At 36.1% G+C, this 23,916-nt stretch overlaps 1 protein-coding gene across 1 annotated transcript; it reads left to right on the top strand.

The window, feature by feature from the left end:
• The first annotated feature begins 6,740 nt into the window (after positions 1–6,740).
• Positions 6,741–9,125, top strand: LOC120892253 (uncharacterized). Its single transcript, XM_078021411.1, has 4 exons — positions 6,741–7,269; positions 7,378–7,501; positions 7,611–7,694; positions 8,447–9,125. Exons 1-4 carry the CDS (start codon positions 6,756–6,758, stop codon positions 8,457–8,459), a joined length of 735 nt encoding a protein of 244 aa, XP_077877537.1. The 5' UTR covers positions 6,741–6,755; the 3' UTR covers positions 8,460–9,125.
• Positions 9,126–23,916: the final 14,791 nt, after the last annotated feature.

Genomic DNA, 23,916 nt, shown 5'->3' on the forward strand with positions numbered 1-23,916 from the left:
TTTATGATTTGTAATTTTCCTAGTTGAAATGTGTATATCCATATGCGTGATATGTTTGCTGTGGTTTATAACTCATCACTCAACTTCCTAAATTTTGCTTTCAAAATATCAAAGTCATCATGCTGTTTTCATATCCAGTATAACCATCTAGTACAATAATATTTCCATGGAGATAGTTCCTCATTTCTTAAATTTTTTTCTAACATATTTTTTTGTAATTTTTGGTATCCCTATATTGTTTGGATTACACTACACAAACATAATGCAATTTAACGACTCAATAGTACACCCTCAAAATTTTTAAAAATGATTTTAAGAAAATGGAAATGCAAAGTTTATATTACAATTTGTTTTTGTAAAAGTATTATGGAATAACATCCAAATCTAATGTAGTAGATAGTGTTCAATGTTAATTAAAATTAATTTAAATATCTAGATATTGTTGAAATCATGAGGACATCCTTACTACAGGAATTAAAGTAAAGACTATGTTCCAGAAATGTGCACGTTACATTATCAAAGAAGAATTTTCTTTCTGTTTTGACTTCTTCTCTTACAAAACCTATTACTCCTTTGTATGTTGTCTGTGTCTCTTAAAGTTTGTTCGAATTTAATACCCACCACTCCCTAATTTTGGTACTGACTTAAGCTTGTATGTTAAACCAATCTTCTACCTACCACAGGGTGGATAATCAATAAAGGTCACCTTGTGGTCTGAGGAAGTGGATCATGAAAACACCTTGAGATGCAAGTGGAGGCTCCCAGTGGAAATAACATCCAAACCAACTGTCAAGCTAGAACCTGTAGGCATATAGCTTCCAGTGCTGGAGAGCCCTGCTTCCCACTCTTCTCAGTGCCCCCACGCTGCTTCTCAACACAAGGACATTGCTCACTGGATCCTCTCCTTCTGGACTGTTTTCCATGCCTCAGAGGTCCTCCATTCACATGGAAAACTATTTATTCTTTAAAACTTACAAAAGTGACATTTTCAAGAGATCTTCTCTGACACCTCTCACAAATCCACACTGTAAAAATTGTATTAGGTCTCCTCTCTTTTTCTAATGCCTTGGGAGTAGTTTATTGTGGAATTTACCAGCTTTTCTAAAAATCTGTTTCTACATTCATGCCCCCTACTGCATTGAGAGTTTGAGGGTAGCAGTCTGTCTTAATCCTCTTTGTATCCATGGCAACCAACATCATTCTCATGTTAAAAATGCTGGGTAAATGATAAATGAAAATGCTGAAACAAATGGAGAAAGAAAGGAATTAAGCTCCAGTTGAAATGCCCTTCTGGTTAGAAAGGTAATTCTAACAGCAAGTGGAATCAGTAACAAAAATTCAATTTAGATTTGCTCAATAAAAAAGGAAATTATTTTATTTCCCTATGAAATGCAAAGTCTGGTTAGTAGGTGAGATAAAGCAGAATCCTGCAATTCAAAAATGCTCTTTGGTGGTCAGTGGTCAGTCTCAGTCCAGATTTGGCAGCTTTTCTCTGTGCCTGGCCTCAGTGTGGACAGGCTCTGCTTAACCAATTGCAGAGCTCCAAGCTTCTGTCCAACTAGCTATGCCCCAGCAGGAAGTAAGAGCTTATTTGTCCAACCTTTTTCTGACAAAAAGGACTTCAGGGAATTCTTCTGACTTGGACAGGATTAGGTCACTTGCCCACCCCTGAGTTTACCAATGTTACTGGGGTTGGACTTGGACAAGAATTGGCCAGTATGACTTGGGATTGTGAGAGCTCTCCTGGAGATTTGGAGGAGAATCACTGCCTGTACCCCAGACTGGGAGGAAGGAGGGATGACAAGGAAAGGAAAAGCAGGGTTCTGCTCTCAGAAGTAGGGGGCAGGGACTCAAACCAGGTATAAATGACAAATGCATTAGAGATAGGACAGGATGAAAGACAATACTCAAAATGCTTTGAACTGTAGAAGTGGATGTGTCCATGAATTTAATGCCACATTCAGGCAGCTTCATCCTTTTCCTCTTAGTGTCAGAGTCATTCATTGTATTAAAGTTGTAATTGCAACAAAATAGGTCTGGCAGCTTAGATGGCTTGGCTCCCCATAGCAAGACTTAGCAGAGCAGCTCTGCACCACCTGCCCATTCCTGTTGCTTCATCAGTGCGCTGGATGTGGCTGCAACTCTGGATTTAAAAGATATATTAGTGAAAATTAAAACTACAAGATATAATAAATATGATTATGTAAAAAGGAATTATAAACTTTAATTCCTTTTTAAGTAAATATGATTACTTAAAAAGGAATTAAATTATAAAATGTTTTTATTTTAGTAATGACTATTCTTTTCAGAGTGGTGATTGTATGACTTTAAAGTTTGGACATATTAAACCTTTTACTTAGCTCATACAATGAATAATTGGCTGAGGAAGGCACTTATTCAAATAAAAAATGTTTGGATTATTTTAGTATAACAACATTGCTTCTTAAGTTTTCTTTAAAAAAAGAAAATATGAGTGCTGGGCATGGTGGTACATGCCTGTAATCCCAGCGATCTGAGAGGCTGAGGCAGAAAGATTGCAAGGTCAAAGCAAGCTCAGCAATTTAGTAAGGCCCTAAGCAACTTAGAGAGTCCCTGTCTCAGAATTAAAAACAAACAAACAAAAACATGAAAAAGGGTTAGGGATGTGGTCAGTAGTTAAAGGCCAAATGGGTTCAATTCCTGGTACCAAAAAAAAAAAAAAAAGACAAGGCTCTAAGGAATTAAATTATGAGAACTGGTATATTGTAAAAGGGGGAAAAAAAAACTCTTTAGTATTTCATCTTGTAAGCAATTGTTTATCATGTAAGTCTAGGTACAAAGTTTTAGATTATTCTTCAATTATGAGCCTGCTTCTTTAAATGTTCCTTCCTTTTGGCAACTACTATACATTTTTTAATGCTTTATTCACACTGATTGTTTGCTTATGACAGTACTTGGATTGAATCTGGAAACTGTTAAAGCAAATATGTCGTTTTCTTAGTCAGAAGGAGAATAAATATCTGGAAACTTCCCTTTAATGCTGAAGGCAAAATATTTCAGTTATTAAACACAATAAAGTGCTCAAACTGGTTCAGCAGAACACTGTGAATGTTGTCTCAGAAAAAATAAGAGCTGACTAAAATACTTATTTTCCCTTCTAGAAAGTTCCCAGGGTAGAATATTCATTCCTGCTGACCTAATTTTTTTTGAGGGGAATATATTAATTTTGAAAAGTGGGTGAATAAGTAAATAGATGTAGATTTTATTAAATTAAGTATACATATGCCACAAAAATTCTCTTTGTTAGAGAAACAAAAAGTGGAAACATTTTAGAAGGTAAAGTTGAACCATGAGATAATAAACACAAAAATCAAAGAACTCTCCTGAAGTTATAAATTACTTATTTCAGAAAAATATTTTGTGTGTGTAGTTGTTGAAGCCATGTTGCCTAGAGCTCAAATTCTGAATTTTGTCAACTATAAGACCTGGACAAATTATTTCAATTTCCTTCCCTTCTATTTCCTTATAAATTACAATTTCAACAGGGGGTACTTTATGAGGCAGTTGAGAAGATTAAGATTAAAACATTGCCTTTTGTATCAAAGTGTTATGAATGATCACACTCTAACATTTACTCAGCATCTTATAAATACATAAAATATTTCAGTTATTAGGGACATCGAAGACAAAAGCAAAGTTCTGCTAAAGTTTGTTCCCTAGACGAAAGTTTTAAAAGCTTACTAAATAATCTCTTCATCTTTTGTACTCTTTAAATTTTTCTACAATAAGCAGGTATACATCTATAATTAGAAAAATGAAAATATTTTAACTTAAAAAGAATAGCTATTATAAATGGGCAAATAAACTAAAGATACACTTCTCAAAAGAAGAAATACAAATAGTCAACAATAGTTTTAAAAAGTTCAACATTGTTAGCAATTAGGCAAATGCAAATCAAAACCACACTGAGATTTCATCACACAGCAATCAGAATGGCAGTCATCAAGGATACAAACAATAATAAATGCTGAAAAAAATGTGGAGGAAATAGAAGACTTTTACACTGTTTGTAGGATTGTAAATTAGTACAACCATTATGGAAATCAGTATGGAGATTCCTCAAAACACTAAGAGTGAAACCACCAACTGATTCAACTACATCACACCTCAGTATTTATCCTAAAGAATTAAAGTTAAAAAAAATTAAATTAAATAAATTAATCAGTACTTGAATTAAGTTTGTTGATATACAGAATTTACAATTTTGAAGTTTTGATTGCACCCTGAAAATCATTCTAAATTGATAAAATTAAACCAGTATTTTTTGAACCAAGCCAATATATATGTGTATTGGTGATGAATAAAATTGTTAAACACTTGACAAAAAAAAAAAAAAAAAAGAATTAAAGTCAGACTAGCCACCATGGCCCAGCAGCTCAGGAGGCTGAGGCAGGAGGATTATGAGTTCAAAGCCAGCCTCAGCAATTTAGCAAGGCCCTAAGCAAATCAGTAAGACCCTATCTGGAAATAAAATATAAAAAATGGTTGAGGATGTTGTTCAGTGGTTAAGCACCCCTTGATTCAATCTCTAGTACCAAAAAATAAAAATAAAAAATAATTAAAGTCATCATATTATACAATATGTGTGGACTCCTGTTTAGAGTAACACAATTCGAAATAGTTAAACTATGGAACCAACTTAGGTGTCATCAGTGGATGAATGGATAAAGAAAAAATGGTATACATGTTCAGTGGAATTTAATCAGCCATAAAGAAGAATGAAATTATATAATTTTCAGGAAAATGGATAGAACTTGAAATTATTCTTTTAAGCAAAATAAGCCAAACTCAGAAAGTCAAGGATCATATACTTAAGTTAGAAAACAAAATAAAAAAGAAAATTGAGCCGGGGGTGGACCATCTCATGACATGACTGAGGGAGATTAGTAGAGGAAAGGGACTTGTGAGAGAAAAGAGAGGAAGGAAAGGGGAAGTACTCAGAAATAATATTGGCCAAGTTGTATTGTTATATTGTGTGTGTGTGCGTGTGTGTGTGTGTGTGTGTGAATGAACTGGTAACAATGAATCCACCATTACTTACAACTATAGTGCACCAATTAAAATACCAAAAAAAAAAAAAAGAAAGAAAGAAAAAGAAAACAAAGAATGGCTACTTTATTTTGAACTACTGATTATTTCAAGAAACAGAATATTTCCAACTAAGAATCCCAGAAAAATAAGAACAACAATAGTAGGATTGGCATAAATACTCAATCATTGATGAATTCATCATATTTTATAAATTTTAGCTTATCTTTCACTTCCTACACCTTTAATATATATATATATATAATCTACAAATTTGTTTTATTTTATACTAGACAGTACTGAAAATCATTGGGAAAAATCTAAAGACAGAAATCTAGTTACTCATAATTCTTTTTGTAGTAATTAAGAGGCGGCAATTTTACTTTTACTCACATTTTGCAGTTGAAATTACTAAAACACAGGATTAGAAATTAACCCACCAATTAAACTAGACAAGACTCATCCTATTTCCTCTTAAAAAATAAAACTAATAGAAAATCCTTAGAGAAGTGGCGTGATATGAAACAAATCAATTCCTTTCATTTATTTATAATTATCTATAGCATTTAATATGTACTGGCATTTTACATATGATAACATTCATGGTAACAACCTTGCCAGGTAGATAGTACCATGTATGTCCGTTTACAGACAAGAATCTTTACATCATCAAGTAGACGGTCATGCCCCAGTAACTGGCAGAGTTGACTCCTCTCAGGACGCTCTGGTGAAGGGTCCTGCTCTGTGCCTTTGTAGCAGCTCTGCAGCATCCCCTCCCTCCTCTTGCAGCTCTTCCTCACACCTCTGGAAAATCTATGTCTGGAACCACCCCTAAACTCTCTAAATCCAACCTATAATGTGATGCAGAGAATTAAAATTGAGAGTGAAAAAGGAATTGCTGAATGAAAGTCTTGTGTTAACAGTTTTAAAAGGTTTATTAGAGATCAGTAAAAGCAAATAATGACGATGATTGTTTTTCTAGAAGGGAAATCAAATTACTGGAGACAGGAAAGACCATATAAGGTGGAAAAGAAATAAATTTTGTTTTTATAAAGCAAAGTAGGACAAGATTTATGATCACCATGTGTATATTTCACAAGAACACATCCTTTTGCCACTTAAGATGATCAGTGGGTGCTATTCCCCCCGGGGCATAACTGATATGAAAAAAAAATCAATTTCTTTCATTTATTTATAATTATCGATAGCATTTAATATGCTATACAAACCTAGGAACTGTGCACTCTGCAAATTCCAATGTAACACTCCCTCCTAAGAACAGCTCCCTGACCACCAATAGGTCATTATTTTATGAACCCATCAACTCTTTCATACATCAAACTGTGGTACTTGTCCACTTACTCCAGCTTTGGAAATTCCAGAATTTCACAGACAAAGGAATTTATGTAGGATTTCGACACCGTTTTCTAAATTAAACGTCGAATTAAACTCTTGACACTGTCCTTTCCCTGAGCTGTGAAGAAAGGTATGACACAAAGTGTGGTTTATTTGTGCTTGTTAAATACCAGGAACCCAACCCATACTCTTATGTGTAATCGGAGAGGGATATATTTCAAAAGAGAATATTATGCAGACCCAAGGAAATTCTTCATCCAGAAGATATTTATGGGTATAGAACAAATAGAAAAGCGGGTATTCCACTTCCCATCTTCCTTCCTCCAATCCTGATGACTAAGGTTCCTCACACTGACCAGTGTCAGCTGATGACGCCGCCTCCTAAGGGAGTCTGGGGGCCCACAGTCCCGCTGGCAGGCGGCCACTCCCTCTCCTTTGGGGATCTCCGGCAGAAAGAGAACATCCTGGGGGTCACAGGGTCCCCGGAAGCTAAGCAGCAAGGCCAGGCGGGCAGCGTCAGAGTGTTGTCCCCTCACCAACCTCCAGCCAGGGGCGGGGCAGCGACCTCCTTCCGCCTGCGAGGAAGCACCCGGAGCTCCGGGAATTCCCTGGCCAGGGGCTCTGGCCTTTCCCGCCAACCATGCATAAAAGAGGCTCGCGGATCCCCGAGAGCCACAGAGCCAGGACAGCAGCCCCTCGCCACAAGCTCTTGCACTCCAGACTCCGCCGCGATCCTCCCGCTGAGTCCCATGGCCCGCACCGCCTCCGCCGTCCCCCGCGCTCCGCGGCTCCTCCAGGTTGCGCTGCTCATGCTGCTCCTGGTAGCCGCCAGCCGGCGCGCAGCAGGTGAGACCCGCGTCCTGGGGTCCCCAGGAAGGGACTGGGATTGAGGGTACGGGGTGAGGACGTCTAGGATGGGGACAGCCCCGCTAATCCGGTCTCTTCTCTCCCCAGGGGCGCCAGTGGTCTCTGAACTGCGCTGCCAGTGCTTGCAGACTGTGCAAGGAATTCACCTCAAGAACATCCAAAGTGTGAAGGTGACTCCCTCAGGACCTCACTGCGCCCAGACAGAAGTCATGTAAGTCCTGCCCTGAGCTGCTTGAAGCTCTGACTTGAGTCTCCCTGACCCTCCTGCTGCTCCCCAGCTGAACCTCCTGCCTCACTGGGATCCTCCCTTCTCTCTGCAGAGCCACTCTCAAGAATGGACAGGAAGCTTGTCTCAACCCTGAGGCCCCCTTGGTCAAGAAAATCATCCATAAGATGCTGAACAAGTGAGTTATGTGAATGGAGTCATGGGTCATACTGACGTTATCGTTTAACATTTTATCAGGGAAGCTCAGGGATTTGCCAAAGGACTAGAAATTAGGATTATTTTCATAAAATAATCGTGTCACTAAGATGATTAACCTCTGGTGCCATAAAGATAGCTCCAGTGTTCAAACCTGTATTTAAATATGTGCAGGTAAATGTGTGCTCCTAAAAGAGTAAGAATTGACCAGTGATGCTAAACAAACAAACAAAAAAAACTTCTACTTATTGAGCAACAATGTATGTCTCAGCTTCCTTGGGCTCAAGTCCTGAACAGTGGAACACCAGGTTTGGGGCAATATGAGCCTAAGCCTTCCTGCTGAAGAGCAGGGTGCAGTGACAGGACACCTGCTAGTGTAAGTTTAGGTCCCACCTCTTATTATCCTGAGTCTCAGTGAAATGAGAAATAGCTGCTCGTGGTGTTTCTCTGAAGCCTAAATGAGGTCATGCATGTACATTCTTACCCCATTGTAATATTATTCTGACTGAAGTTGATGATACAATTGTGATCACAGATCACCTATTCCTAATTAAACAGTAACCTGGTGTGTTTTTTGCTATGCAAGGCAGCAATACTATGAGTAGTAGCCACTTGGTGCAAGGCTAGGGAATGGCCACATTTAGAAAATCCTAGACTATCAGGGATTAAGGCTGTGCAATCAGTTTCTTAAGTACCCACAAACAATAACTGCTTTTTTTTTTTTCCCCATCACAGAGGCAGCAACTGACATGGAGAGAAGGAGGAAGCTTGTCTGTTACTGTTTCTGAAGAAGATTCTAAAAGGAATTGGAGTCAAGAGAGAGAAACAAATAGTACCTCAGGGGCATCTGGACTATGCCTGGTGTGTTTGACTATTTTCTATGAGAGTTCTTCTATTTATTTACATATTTATTTATTTGTTTATTTATTTTCATGCATATATATTAATGTTTGTTCTGCTATTTAAAGATATGAATATGTTTGGTAATTCACTGTACTGGTTTTTTTAAAGGTAATTTTTTAAAATGTTAAAGTTGTTTCAGTCCAGTTGTTTGGTTTAAATCAGTAAGCTTTTTGGCCACTGTAATGGATGCTGGGGATAAATAGTGGGAGATCAAAGACAGTCAGATCACTGATAAAGTGTGGGAATGTGTGTATGTCTATTTTTGTAGAAGAATGTCAGCTGTTATTTATTGTAACACTTTCACATTTCTGTATGTGATCAACATTTCTGATGTTGATGCTTTAAGAACTCTAATGTTCTAATTATCCCTTGGACATTTATGTCTTCTTATGTAAGGCACAATGCCTTTATTTAGCATTGATTATGCAATGTGTCTCTAGTCTTGGAGTAGAGATGTTTATATATTGATGTATTTTTACAAATAATATGAAAATAAAGCTTTTACAAAAATTCCATGCTTAGGTTTGTTTTATACATCCAAGCTTTTGTTTCTCCAGAGTAAAGGAGGTATGAGGAATCCAGAAGGGACTATATAAATCATTCCACTGGCTGCCACTAGTTGACACTTCCCTTTTTCCCTTAAGAAGGCATATTTGATGCATTTTCAAAGTCCATGCAGGCTCCCACCTTTAAAATCACTTTTTTACATAAAATGTTAATTTTGCTTCATGATAAACAATCTGCTCTTCTGTTCTAGAATTTTAAATTGCTTTGAAATTTTAATAGGTATTTTTCAAAGAGCTCTTGTTTAAATTAATTTGGTAAAGTTTTTTCAAAAAATTAAGAATTAGTAAAATGGATTCTTCCTCAGTACTCAAGCAACTCATGCAACTGGGAAAAAAATAGAAACACTGAGTGGCTGAGTACTTCATCTGTGAAAGGGACTAGTTGAGAAGGGTCTCATTCTCTAAACTTTAAGGGGAAATTATTAAAGGTAATGCTATTTCAATGCTTCCCAAGTATGATAATGGTTTAAATGCTCTAGCCTGCACATTTGAATTTAAATTGCCGCAAAATGACAGGTGACTACCGAACCTCCACCAGAGAAACCAAGGTGGTCATCTCCAGTTAGGAAAAGATCCAGTCCAGTGGAAAACACTCTCTGGACCCAGAGGGAGAAATTGTGTGTACCAGAAGAAAGAAATGAGTAGGGAGGGTGACTGAGACAGAACCTGTTTCTAGATTTCAAATCCTAATTTATAGCCTCCACAGTGGAAAGAGGCCCTGGCTGGGCTGGTGGCCTACCCTAAGCAGATGGACAACTGCAGCAAAAACCAACTATTTGACTATCCAATTTTCCCCTGAAAAATAATTATAGTAGTCTCTTCATAACTCCAATGTTATTGCTTAGAATGAATGAGATAAGATGAAATGACAATTTTTGCACTGCATAGAGTTGAACAAATGCAAACCATTTCGGACCCTCCAAAAATGAATTAGCTCCCTAATGTGTTTTAGGCTGTGGGAAATAACACTTCCTTAGATCACCAGTGTTCTGTGAAAAGTCCTTTCCCCTCTATGAGAATTAAATAGCCTTTTGTCTAGTTAATTGCTCTGATCCTGGAGGATAAACATTTCTAATTTGTCCCACTCAAAAGGCCCAAAGGTTACATCCAGTACTAGGTCACTAGTTAGGAGCCAGGTGCTGGAGAAGATGTGAGCGTTCTCTCTCTAGTTATTTATATGTCAAAAGAGATGAAGCCACAGAATTTAGTGACTCCTCTGGGTCTTAAAAGGGGTGAGAAGTCTCGTGGAGAGAATTTATTTACATATCTAAAGGTTGGAGGCAAATTGTAGTTCATTGGAGAGCTCTTCTGGGAAGAACTGAGGCTTATTCCTTCTTTCCTTCTTTTGGGCAGGAAAAAAAAATGTTTTTCCTAGTGTGTGGAGTGTCTGACTACTAGTGTAGGACTATGGATGTGACTTTCATTCCATTACCCAGGGATAAAGCCCAAAGCAACTGTGAGTTATTTGATAATAAATCTATCTCTTATTCAGAGTACCTTGAATGTTCACTCAGGATAAATATCTTAAATTATAAAGATTAAAAACCCAGCATAGACAAACCCAGCTTGGTGTATATAAAAAAAGATAAATGAGATGCAGCCAGTTCAGCCTAGGTTATGAGGAATTGAATGGGTCTGGGAGTGGATTCTAGTTCTACTCCCTTGTAACTGTGATGTTGGGTCAAATTTCTTGATAAATCTAAACTTCATTTTCTCCTTTCAGTAGAGAAGTACAATAATACTGTTAGGGGGCAGATAGATGTGAATGGTGGGAACATGAGGTTAAGAGAATAATTCTATAAAATGGGCCCATGGTGTTGACCCTCACATGCTTTCTTTTCCAAGAAGCATTTACTTGCAGCCTTGCCTGGCCTAAGTGGACAGGATATGTTACATCCCTCAGCAAAGTACCTGTTAGCTTCAGGAGAAATGCAGGCCCAAGATAAAGTAGATGGGAAGAACCAGGGAAGTATTTGTGACCAGATCATGAATCTTTGGGAGATAAGGATTGGATTGTTCCTCCTAACCATAAAATCTGTAAGAATGTATGTTTAAGAATCTAATTAGAACCAGTCAGCATGGGCCAAGGTGACCTAGAGTTGCCATGGCAGTAGGAACTTGAAAGTCTGATGTCACCCTGCTATCAGTCGAAAGTCCCTGTATGGGACTCTCTGAAACTTCTCTGGGATCTCCAATAAAACTTGAGTGCAGAAGAAGCACATTGTTCCTCTCCTCTCTGAGAGGACCCACTCACTCGCTTGAGAGTATCCCCTTCCCCTTTTCCCTATCCTTTCAATAAACTCATTCCAGTTACTCTGAGTGACATGTCTGAAATATTTCTTTGTTGTAAGAGTCGTGGTCTGAAGAGGGGGGGGGTCTTCGAGCTGCCTCAGTTTCTCAGAAGGCCCCAACTCCATAACAGTACTATTACTGTTTGTGGTGATTACTAGACTTCTGAGTTATGATATGAGTGAAGAGCTAAACAGTTCCTGAGGTACTGTAGTGGCTTTGGAATTTCCAGAACACAGGTGCAGGCACATTCCTTTGAAGGTAGAGGCAGTGAATTCATTTTCTATCATTGTTGTAGCAAATTACCACAGTTTAGTGGCTTAAAACAATATAAACTAATTCTCTTACAAGTGAGGTGACCAGCAGATCAAAATCAGTTTTACTGGGCTAAAATCAAGGTGTCTATAAGCCTGGTTCCTTCCAGAGACCCTGTGGGAGAATCTGCTTCTTTAATTTTTCTAGCCATCAGAGGACATATCTCCTGCTACCTGGCCCCTTTCCTGCATCTCCTCAACCAAAAGCATAGCTTCTTCAAATCTCTCTTTTCATCCTTCTTCCTCATCCCAGTTACCTTCTATTTGACTCCTTCTGGATCCCTTTAACAAATACCTTGCAGTTAACTCAGGCCCATCCAGGACAGTGCAGTATAGTCTCTACATCTCAAGATCCTTTATTTAATCACTTGTGCAAAAATCCCTTTTATAATATAAGGTAACATATTTATAGTTTCTAAGGATTTGGACAAGAACATCTTTAAGGGTCATTATTTAGCCTATTACAGGGGCTTGAGGTCAGCATTCAAAATACTTTTTGTTAAGTTAAGAAAATACACATATTTTAGCAGGAAAACTTGAGATTGTGGAAAGAATTAAAATGATTCCAGCACTGCTAATGTTCAAGCCATGAAGCTGTTGTTAATGTTCCTGTATTAAAGGAATACTAATTTAGGTATTTTCTTTAGCCCCGTGACTTCAAAACTTCAAAGCAAACAAAGAAAGAAAGATATTGCATATCAGTGGGCACTCATGGATGACTAGAAGAATAAGAGGGAGGAAACTTTCCCTAGTTCTGTGTTTATTGTTGAGTAGCTAATCTCATTGATATTGACACATTCATGGGCAAACAGAAAAGGCAAGAGTGAGTACCACATTAAAATATCTGTAAGACTTATGAGTATAAGGCAAACCTCCATGGGAAACATCAAGGCAGGGAGTGGGGAACAGATATATTTGAGGAGAAAGTCACTAGACCATGAGGGCAGGAAAGGGGTGTTCTTTGCATTCAAAAACCAGTCTTAGAACACTGTAACACAGTGGCCATGTGACTTTCAGAGACCACTAGGAAACAGCAATGGCAGTAGTACTGGAGGTTTTCTAGGCATAGAAGCCAGAACATCTTCAGACTTTTTCTGAGATGTCTTCTAGAGATTTCCAGAAGCTGGTGGGATGTAAGAAAAAGGAAAGATGAAAGTTCTACAATAGAATCCAACTCTCATTGGATTATGAGAGTTGAAACCTAATCAGTCCATCCCAGTTTGAATGGACTGGTGGATGATAATTATACGCAGGTAGGACTTGTTTAGAGAAAGTGGGTCACTGGGGGCATGCCATGTTAGGGAGATTCTTCCCTGTGATCCCTTCATACCTCCTCCCCCCAGTCTCTGCTTCATTGTTAGCTTGAGGGGAGCAGATTCCCTCCACTATATCCTTCCTTCCTGATGTTTTGCCTTATCTTAAGTCCAGAGCAATAGAATTGACCACCTATGGACTGAGACCTTTCACACTTTAAATCCAAAATAAACCTTTTCTACTCTAAGTTGTTCTTGTCAGATATTTTGGTCATAGTGACACAAAATCTAACTAAAACAATGGGGCATTTTTTTTTCTGCTGAAGCATAAAAATTAAAAGGTAAGGATTTGCTTTATCTTAGGTTTCCAATAAAGATGAGCCCAAGGCAAAGTTTACAATTTTTTTTTACTTTTTTTATATTAACATAGTGTATAAATTATAATTTCTGATGGTAAACATAAAATACATGTACATGTTTTCTTATATTAATATAAAACATTTTCTTATATTAACATAAAATAGTGAAAGGCTAAAAATTAAATTACCACCTTTGAGAAAATAGAGAAATGCATGAGGGAAGAGGAGGTAAGTTAGACTTCTCTAAATGTAGCTTGTTTTGTAAATTTGACTTTGGAATCATTTGATAATTTGTACATTTGTAAAAATAGCAAGCAAAATTACATATCAACTTGGCATATAATTGCATAAAAAGAAAATAGATTATCTGACTATTCTTCTGTAGTGGGTGTTGCCTGGGAAAAATTATTGACCTGTTTTCGGAAAATATATATATGTTTTTATTTATATATGGCAGCGGAATGCATGGTGGCCAAGTGGTCAAGGCAATGGACTGCTACAATTTTATTAAATGTACCAGCCCACCTCTGGGACTTCAACTTCTCCTGGGTGTAGGATACTCCTGTGGGAGCATTTTATCTACCGCCTTAGGAGTGATAGTGACAGGTGACCCAAATTGTGTCTTTTATCTTCAGCAGTCCTGAGAAAATAACATGAGATTATCTGGGGAGTCATGAACAGATCAAATGAACCTGGTCCCATGGAAAGCAAGTTAGAGCTCAGGGAAGTCTGCTTTGTTGTTATGAAACAGAGACATGTCCACAGATTCACCCAGTTCAGTCCCCACACAGAACCATCTACATACAAATCAAGGAGGAGAACCAAGGTTTTTAAACATGAGTCCAGGAATCTTTCAAAACCTATGACAGCTCTTAGGACTCATCAAAGAGGCTTATCTTTGTGCACACTGTGATGCCATAGTTTTCCTCTCATTAAGTTCACTACAGTGTGGACCAAGTTTGTTTATGTATTCCCTTATTATCATCATGGTAGCTACAAACACTGACAAGCACAATTTGATACACCATCTGTGGTTCTTAGAGAATTGGGAGTAAGAAAATTAAGATTGTGTCTGGAGGGTGTTCTGATTTATTGTAGCTTTTTGGTTGGTGAAAAAATCAATAACTCAGCAAAATGTTACATTGTTCTCCAATTTTATTGCATGCTGAGATTTTCCCCTAAAATATTATTTACTGTCAATTAAAATTTGCCCTTGGAGCATGCCTCTGTTTGCAATATTTTTCAGCTTTTTTTCTATATACCGAGGCTTTGATTTACTCTTTTAGGCAAAAGTCTTGTTAAGGCAAATGAGATACTCTTGAGTTTTGAGGCTACTTATTGTTTTTTACCCACAAAAATTCTGTTGATTACTCAGTTAAAGGGTTAGATTTGTTGATGCAGAAAAAAACTGTGTTAAATATCACATAGCCAAGTTCATTTAATGAAACAGTAGAATTTGAGCTCAAAATTCATTTTTTTCAATTTTTTATTTTGATTTGTTATATATGATACGATTCATTTTTAATAATTTAGTTTTAAGAACTTTGAAGCTTAGTATTCTGGGCCTGACCAAATAAAAAATACCAATTTATTCTAAATTAATTTTCATAATAGTTTATCATAAGATACTGGATTAAATTAAGACCTCGTTACAATTGTGCAAGTGAACATAAAATGAAAAGACAAATTAAGCCATATTAATTCCTGCTTTGAACCCAAATGGTTTTTAGAAAGACACAAACAATTTTTTCATGAAAACATTCTTTAAATCATGATTAACTGCAAATGCCATTGTATCCTTTAAAATTACATTGGTCCATCTCCAGGAAATAACACATCAAAAATGTTCTGTCTTTATTAATAGATTTATTACATTCTCTACTTTTCATCCTTCCCAAGGAAAACAAATTGGACAAAAATATTCTACTTCCTTATTGACTTGTATTTGATGAGCTTCTCCTTTCATTCTTCAACAAGGAAGGAGAAGGAAACAAAATTAATCTTGAGATTGTGGTGCATAAGGAATACCAGTGTTGCATCCACCAAGGTCGAAATCAAACTTGCCTACAGGATCTCACCAACATTGTTCTGCTATCTGCCCTTGGGTTTATCACCTCCTTTTATCTATTGGAACATTTCATAAAGGAAAGCCAGATCTAAAGAGTTGTTTTTTTTTCTATAAGCAAAACAAAAACTGTGAACTATCTAAAATTAAATCAGGATGTTCACACAGGTTCTCAAGTATAAAAGTTCAATTAGGAGCAAAACAAAATCTATTTAATTATCTGGAGACTATGACTACAAGTGTTTGTACTCCTCTTATTAGGGGTGACAATATAATTACTGCCTGTCAACCTGGGGTATTTGTTTAGTAGATAGAATTATTATATTCAACTAAGATCTCATGGCTATCATATTTACAAATTTTCACTGGACTGAGCAGTTCTTTTATACTTACACAGGTCATTGTCTTGATGACAATAAAAACCTTAAGGAATGGATCCTTGCACTATATGCCCAATCCTATTCCATACTTGCAGCTTAATTAATGCATATTGATGATATTGGCAAATAATCGGTCTTTTGTGATTTCTCTGTGTTTATTTCTCTCAATGTTGAACTGTTGATCCAGCACTGAGACTTGGTACATTGATTTGAAATATTAAATAGTTGGGTAATATCGCTGTCTCTATTTTCACTCAGATCTTTACTGTTTGGGGGGTTTATTTTTAAGGCTTTTAAAATTGTTTTCATTTTTTTGTTTTTGAGGTTCTGGGGATTAAACTCAGGGCCTTGCACTTGTTAGTGAGTTACATGGACCTTTTAAATTTTTAATTTGAGACAAGGCCTTGCTAAGTTGTCTAGGCTGGCCTTGAACTTGTGATCTTCCTGCCTCACTCTCCCAAGTAATTGGGATTCATAGGCATGTATCACCACATGTATAAAAAAGAATAGCTGACTTTTGCTGTACTTATTTCACACACCTGATGATTGTAAGAGCCTAGAGCTTATAATGTCAACCTATTCAAATATATTTTATTTCTCCCAAATTTATTGAAATGTCCAGTTGATGCTTGCAGCTTCTTACTATAGCTGAAAAGAAACCATTCAAGTAGGAAAAATGAGGAGAAAATAAGGGCCTCTGGTAGTGGAGTTTTCAGAGCTGAAGTGGTTTAAACTTCATTACACTAAAAATGAAAGAGACTAAGATATTGGGCATAATTTTTATATGACACACAAAGAAAACCTGCTTTGTCTTCAAGGTCCCATTCTAGAAACTGTCATGTAGCCTCTTAAAAAAAAAAAAAGGAAAAAATGGGGGACAGAGAGGGGGCTCTGAGAACATTAGTAAGGTATAAATTGACATGCATAGACTTAATTTTGATGTCAATGAACATCTACCATAAGCAAAGATGCATGGTAAGCAGTAAGATTACATGGATAGTTCTAGATTATTTGGAAGTCTATTATACACTTGAATAGAAAACATTCAAAAGATACAACATAATTTTTTAGGTTTAAAATGTCTTTTAAATTTGCACAAAATTTTGTAGAAATAAAGGCATTGTGTTGTGTCCATCTACACCTAAAAAAAAAAAATTGAAAAAAATTTCGTAGATATAAAAGATAGTGTAAAAATATTGTATAAAACACAAAAGTGTGTTTTACATAAATAATATTAAAGAGTATACATGCATATGTATATTATATGTTTGTGTATATATACATATGTATGTATATAGTTCTAGAAAGAGTAAAAATGTAAATAACTATTTTTATTTCCAACTCCAAGACTTAGAACATTCCTGAAATACCAGAAGCACTCTCTATACTCTTCCAAACTCAGTTCCTCTCCCTCCCTGTCACATACCACCATCTTAACCCTCATCTTGAAATCAGTGTTAATTATTTTTCACTTATCTCTACAAGTTTACCAGTATTATTGGAATTCTAAAAAATTCTTTAGTATCATTTTCCTTTGAATTCTAGATAAATTAGATAATGGCTCTGTAATATGACTTAATTCTATCATTCAATACCATATTTATGAATTTTATATAAGGTAAATTCATTTTTACAGAATTTTGTATGTGCTGATCATTTTAATAAAATATCATTTCATTTTGTGATAACACCAACATATATTTATTTGGTCCATTGTTGCTTAGAAAATTGTGTTACTTATAGCTTTACTACTATGAATAATGCTGCTTTCAAATTTTTATACTGGTTTCCACAACACATGTGTTAGAGATAATTAGAGATACTCTAGGATAGATATGTAGGAGTCCAATTACTGGCTCACAGCATTATGTATATCTTCAACTTCACCAAATAGTACAAACAATTCTCAAAATGGTTGTACCAAGTTTGCCGTGCACAAAAGCAATTTATGAAAGTGCCTCTTCCTCCACCTACTGGCCATTTCATAGAACGGGCAGACTTTTATATATTGTTGCCAAATAACTTGTATAATGCCCATTTGCTCTCTGTACTATTAGCTATTTCATAAAAGCTTTTTAAATTTTTTTGTTACTAATCATTCATCACTTTTATATGAGACATAAAATTGTTTCTTTAATGCTTTTTGAAAGGAATTGTCTATAGTTTAATTTTTCCTCTTATACTTCTCAAAATCATAATTACATGCTATATTGTCTTCTAGTAAATGAATAAATTTGTATTTTATATTTAGAACTTTCATCTACTTAAAATCGATTTTCTGTATAATATGAGATAGATATTCAATTTTATTTTCCATATATGGGTAACCAGTTTCCCAGTACAAAGTGTTGGAAAGATCATCAATTTCCAATCTCTGTATAAATCTAAATTTCATACATGTGTAGTTTGATTTTGTACTTTGTTTTCTTTCTTTTATTCGGTCAATATATCACATATACATGAGTGCAGCACTATCTTAATTTCTATAGCATTATAAAAATTCTTGATGACTGGAAAGGCAAGTCTCACAACATTGTTTTTGTTCTTTAGCAGTGCTTGTCAATATAGGAATTTTGAATGAAAGTGCATTGAATTTATGGGTAAAATAATGATGCATCTTTAAAATATGAAATAATTTATGAACTTGATACAGCCTATAAAATTTGAGTTCTTTAAATGAATTTAAACATTCTTCTTGGACTTTTTCCTTAAACATATTTCTAGAAACTTGCATTTTGTATTTTGCCATTATAAATGGTGTTTTAAAGACTGTGTTTCCTGACTTTTGTATCCATTAGTATTCTAATTATGTAACTCTAAGTTGTTTTGCTTTTTCTGTCTAGACAATTATGTCATCTCCTACTAATAGCAGTTTTATTTTTTCATTCATTATAAATTTTAATATCACTTTCTAGCTTTGATGTACTGCTTAAAACTTTCAGTACACATTTGAATGGAGGTGTTGATAGCAGGATCTCTTGTTTTGTTCTAAATAAAACTTTCTAAGTATCTCACCACTAAGTGTAATATTTATTATAGGTGTTCTATTGCCTTTGTGAGGTGAAGGAAGCTATCTGCTGCGAATACTTTCTTGAGTTTTCTCTTTAAGTCATAAAAATTAATACTAAATTACATTATTTTTAAATCCTGGGATTTTTCACTCCTAATTTAAAGATGGCCAAGCTCACACCTAATAGACTTCTGGGGAATCCTGAAGATCTAAGTAGAGCCCTGTGCTCTGTGAAGAGCAGGTGAAGCTTCAGAATTAACTTAAATGGAAACTCCGAAAAATAAAACACAAAACAGTTTCATTTCCATCTGGAAAATGAAGGTTGTCTTTCCACAATAACAAATGAAATCAGATTCTGAAAGCAAAACAAACAACTGACCAAAAGGGCTGTCAGAGATATAATGCTAAAAAAATATATGGTATGTGTTCTATGGTAGCAACTTGGGAGATATTTTGTAGATTAACTAACCTAACACAGAACCTTATGCATAGTAAGAAAGGGGTTCTGATCAGTTTACTGCTAAAAAGTTCCTATTGTAGATTATAACTGACATTATTCATAGTCAATGGCAGAAAGTATGATTAATGCATTTAGAAAATTATATCCTAAATATATAGTTGAATAATATCTGAAACAAATTTATTTTGAAATACATATATTACATAGTTGTTAAAAATACATACAATTAAAATGTGTTGGAATTTTGAATGAACCCTTTTTTAACAGATAGTATTACCATTTAAAAAAAAATTTCCAAATGGTTTCCTTTTTAGAGTCACATGGACAGATAGAAAAGTTAGTTTTCTTTGGCTCTTGAGGATGTATGAGTAATGATCATTATCTAAAAGATTAAAGAGAAGTACAGTACATGACATTAAATAAAAATTACAAGAGGCCATTGTTTTAGAGTAAGCTCCTGCACAGTTCATGCTAAGAGTGAAAGTGGATTGATTCACACTGAAGTGTCAGGTCATTAAGCTGAAACTAAGCTGTTTGTTTGATCTTTGGAGAAATCAGGATTAGAGTGTGTTAATCGGCTTTCCACTACTGTAACAAGAACCTGAGGTAAACCAGCTATAAAGAAGAAAAGTGTATTTTGGCTCACAGTTTTGAGATTTTATTCTATGACCTGTTGGCCCCATTTTTCTGTGCTGGTAGCAGGAAAGTATGTTGTGATAGGAACATGTGGCAGAGGCAGCTTATTCACCTTATGGCCAGGTGTGAAGAAAGGAGGGGGAGAGACCAGAGTCTCAGGATCCCTTCAAGAGCACGACCCCCACACCAATGTTCTAAACCCTCCCATTCTGCCCACCTCTGAAAATTTCTATCATCTTCCAACAGTGTCACAGTCTGAGGACCAAGTCTTTAACACATGGATTCTTTGGGGGCTGTTTAACTACACCACAATAGAGAGGGAACAGACAAATCTCCCGAAAAGACCAGTTTTAATTGGCATGATAATGAAATTTCTTCTGCTTTAATCCTCACATGAAATAAGTAACCTGAAATAACCTAATGTTAATTAATCAGTTATTTTCCTGTTGTTCTGTCTCCCTGTCCCCACCTTATAAAGAAAGTAATTTTGAAATGGCCAATTGGCTTTTGTTTTGTTCTGTTTTCTCCAAGCCCTTCTCTGTCTATAAAACCCAAATCTTTTTTTCAGAGCCCTATTCTGTTTCATGCAATGAGATGTTGCCCAATTCTGGCATTGAAAATAGAGCCAATTAAGATGATTAAACTAAATTGCTGTGATTTTTGTCCCTTGAAAATGCCAAAGTATCCTGATGTTAATATTTTTTTTCTTAAGTAGACTATTATTTAAACAAAATTTCTGCTCTAGGTTTGAATGGATGGAACTATACTTTTCATGTCATGGGACAGGATATTCAAAGTGATCTATGTTGTAATTATCTTCCCTAAATATCCGAGTGATGAGTTGTCATGTGAAGATCAACACCTAGATCTTACACAGATCAAACAGACATATTCGCTAAGAAAATTTTGTTTTTAAATAATTATTTTTTTCTTCTTTAGAGGATATCCTTTATCTCCAACATGGTGTCAACTCCAAACACAGTCGGCCAATCATTGGGTAGAAAATGGATAATAAGAATAGACCTTGAGACAAGGATTGAAGTGCAAGTATGTGCTTGAGAAGCACAGGGAAGGTTAGCGTAGAAGTAGACAGAAAACACTGCCAATTGAGGGTGCACTATTAAACGAGTTTCCCTGACACTGTGGACCATCAACTGAGCTCCTATAGTAGGCTGTGTTAGAGGAAGAGCAGAATGATGTAATTCCACAGTCACTGGAGATAACAAGCCTCACTCATATTCAGGAATCCCAACAAATTACATGCAGGGCAAATTAAAAGAATTGCATACCTTGACATCTCCAAGTAAGACATCAGAATACAGAGGACATCATGAAGATTAAATTAATGTAATCTCCTATCGGTTAGTGTCTTACACAAGAACATGGGAAAATCAATTCATTCTATCTCACATAAATGTAATTGACTCATTATAAAAAAATGAATTGATCTGTTTTATACTTTTTTTAAAAAAATAAATGTGATTTGCATGGCTTTTCAGGTTCATTTTTCTTCTTTTTTTGGTACCAGGAATTGAACCCAGGGACACCTGGGCCACATCTCCAGCCATTTTAATTTTTTTTTTTTTAATTTTAAGACAGAGTCTCATTAAGTTGCTCAGGACTTAACAAAGTTGCTGAGGCTGACATTGAACTTGTAGTCCTCCTGCCTTAGCCTACAGAGCACTATGATTATAGGTGTGCACCACTGCACCCAGCTCAGGTTCATTTTCTGTTTAGTGAAATGTAAGTTTACAGTACAGAACTAAGCATCAAAGTTTTGTATTGATCACAAACTCTATTTTGAGATGGTTTTTGTATTTCTGGAGGAATATGGTAGAAACAAATGGTCATAGTTTATCCACTGATTTATTTACTCAGTTTCACTTCCTCATTTTTGTTGCTTCTTTTTATATACCTGTAACATCCAAAGCAATGATCTTCTCTTGTTTGCATGGTTCAGTAGAAAGACTATATATAATTAACAGTTAAAATGCTAGTGCAATCATGAGCCAGGTCCTTGATAGCCAGGTAACCTTCAGCAAGTTATTTTGCTGCTAATAATTTAAGATTCCTAATTACTTAGCTATGAAACTCAATGATCTAGTTACATCAAATCACTCTTTTCTTCCCTGAAATGACCATTTTCTGTTCTGGATCAGGACTTTACCCATTCTGTTTCCTTTAACTGAAACCTCTTTCATCTCCTCACTAAGATTTAGCCCATTCATCTGGTTAAGTTTTACTTACTCTTCAACTCTTGGTTTACAAATCACTTCCTCCAAGAGACATTTCCTGAGCCCTTCCAGTAATATTTAGCTAATGAGGTGTCATGATAACAACCATTTCATTTTACCATGATTTGCTAGTGAAAGGAAATGAGCAAAGAGAAATGAACTGACTTGTCCAAGGTTATAAAACCTACTAATGGCAGAGCCAAGGCTTGATGCCGGAATGTTGTCTCCATTTTCTTCCATTATTACCACATCTGTAAGCAGTACCCAACTCCACCCCAGTTAGACCCAGCCTCTGTGGAATACTGAGATGTAAAATCCAAAAAAAAAAAAAAAAAAAAACAACAAAGGCCTTCTATGAGTGCCTACAAGAGGTGCAGCTAATTCATCAGGCCGACTAAGACATCCTGACTGCTGCTCCTTGGCAGCTCTGCCAAGCCTCCTGCCCTGGAACATCAAGTTCCATGATCTTACTGAGGACTGATGCATATCTGCTTTCTTCTTGCTGCCAATGTTAACATGTAACAATTGCAATTTGGTTAGCTCTCCCCAGAGTTCACATCAAGAGCCCACTGTTCTCTGTTTTGCCACTTTGCTTTTTGAACAATTCCCTCAGGAGCACAAAGTATGTTTTGCATTACTCTTTGAGGCTAGACTACAAAGAAAAAAAAAGCAACATAATTCAAGGCCATAAAAATATGTTTGTTTTCCACCCCATTCATTTAGGAACTCCAGTTACATTGTACTTGGTGTCTTAAAGTTAACCCATGGCTTGCTGATGACTAAATATATATATATTTATATTTCACATAAGAAAGAAGTGAAGCCTGGTACCATGGCACAGACTGTAATTCCAGCTATTTGAGAAGCTAAAGCATGAGGACCACACATTCAAGGCCAGCCTGGGAAACTTCATGAGATACTGTCTCAACATAAAATGTGCTAGGGATATAGCTTAGTGGTGGAGAGTTTGCCTAATATGTGAGAGACCCTTGCTTCAAAAAAAAAAAACAAAATATATATATATATATATATATATATATATATATATATATATATAGAGAGAGAGAGAGAGAGAGAGAGAGAGAGAGAGATACACACACACACACACACACACACATACACACACACATATATATATATATATAAAGAGAGAGAGAGAGAGAGAGATACACACACATACTGGGTATAAAAAAAATGGGTACTGGGGCTGGGGATGTGGCTCAAGCGGTAGCGCGCTTGCCTGGTATGCGTGCGACCCGGGTTCGATCCTCAGCACCACATACCAACAAAGATGTTGTGTCCACCGAGAACTGAAAAATAAATATTAAAAATTCTCTCTCTCTCTCTCTCCTCTCTCACTCTCTCTTTAAAAAAAAAAAATGGGTACTTTACCACTAAGCTATATCCCAAGTTTTTTTTTTTTTCTCTTTGTTTTGAGACAGGGTCTTGCCAATTTGCTGAGACTGGCCTCAAACATGCCATCCTCATGCCTTAGCCTCTGGAGTTGCTGGAATCACAGGCCTATACCAACACTTCAGGCTTCACTTTTTTTTATTGGTACATTATAGTGGTACATAATTATGATATTTGTCATCACATATTTGTACATACACACAATATAAAAATATAATTTTGCCAATATAATTCCCCAGTATTTTCCCTTTCCTTTCTCTCCTCCTCCCCCTGGTCCCTTTCCTCTATTCTATTGATCTCTGTGATTTTCATGAAATCTCCCC

The sequence above is a fragment of the Ictidomys tridecemlineatus genome, chromosome 9 (assembly GCF_052094955.1).
Source record: "Ictidomys tridecemlineatus isolate mIctTri1 chromosome 9, mIctTri1.hap1, whole genome shotgun sequence".
NCBI classification, from domain to species: domain Eukaryota; kingdom Metazoa; phylum Chordata; class Mammalia; order Rodentia; family Sciuridae; genus Ictidomys; species Ictidomys tridecemlineatus.

What these genes read in the sequence shown, in the direction of transcription:
- LOC120892253 (XM_078021411.1), top strand. Translation starts at nt 6,756, where the DNA reads ATGACTAAGGTTCCTCACACTGACCAGTGTCAGCTGATGACGCCGCCT. An exon ending in CGCCAGCCGGCGCGCAGCAG is followed by an intron (nt 7,270 to 7,377) that starts GTGAGACCCGCG and finishes TTCTCTCCCCAG; the next exon opens with GGGCGCCAGTGGTCTCTGAA. An exon ending in TGCGCCCAGACAGAAGTCAT is followed by an intron (nt 7,502 to 7,610) that starts GTAAGTCCTGCC and finishes TTCTCTCTGCAG; the next exon opens with AGCCACTCTCAAGAATGGAC.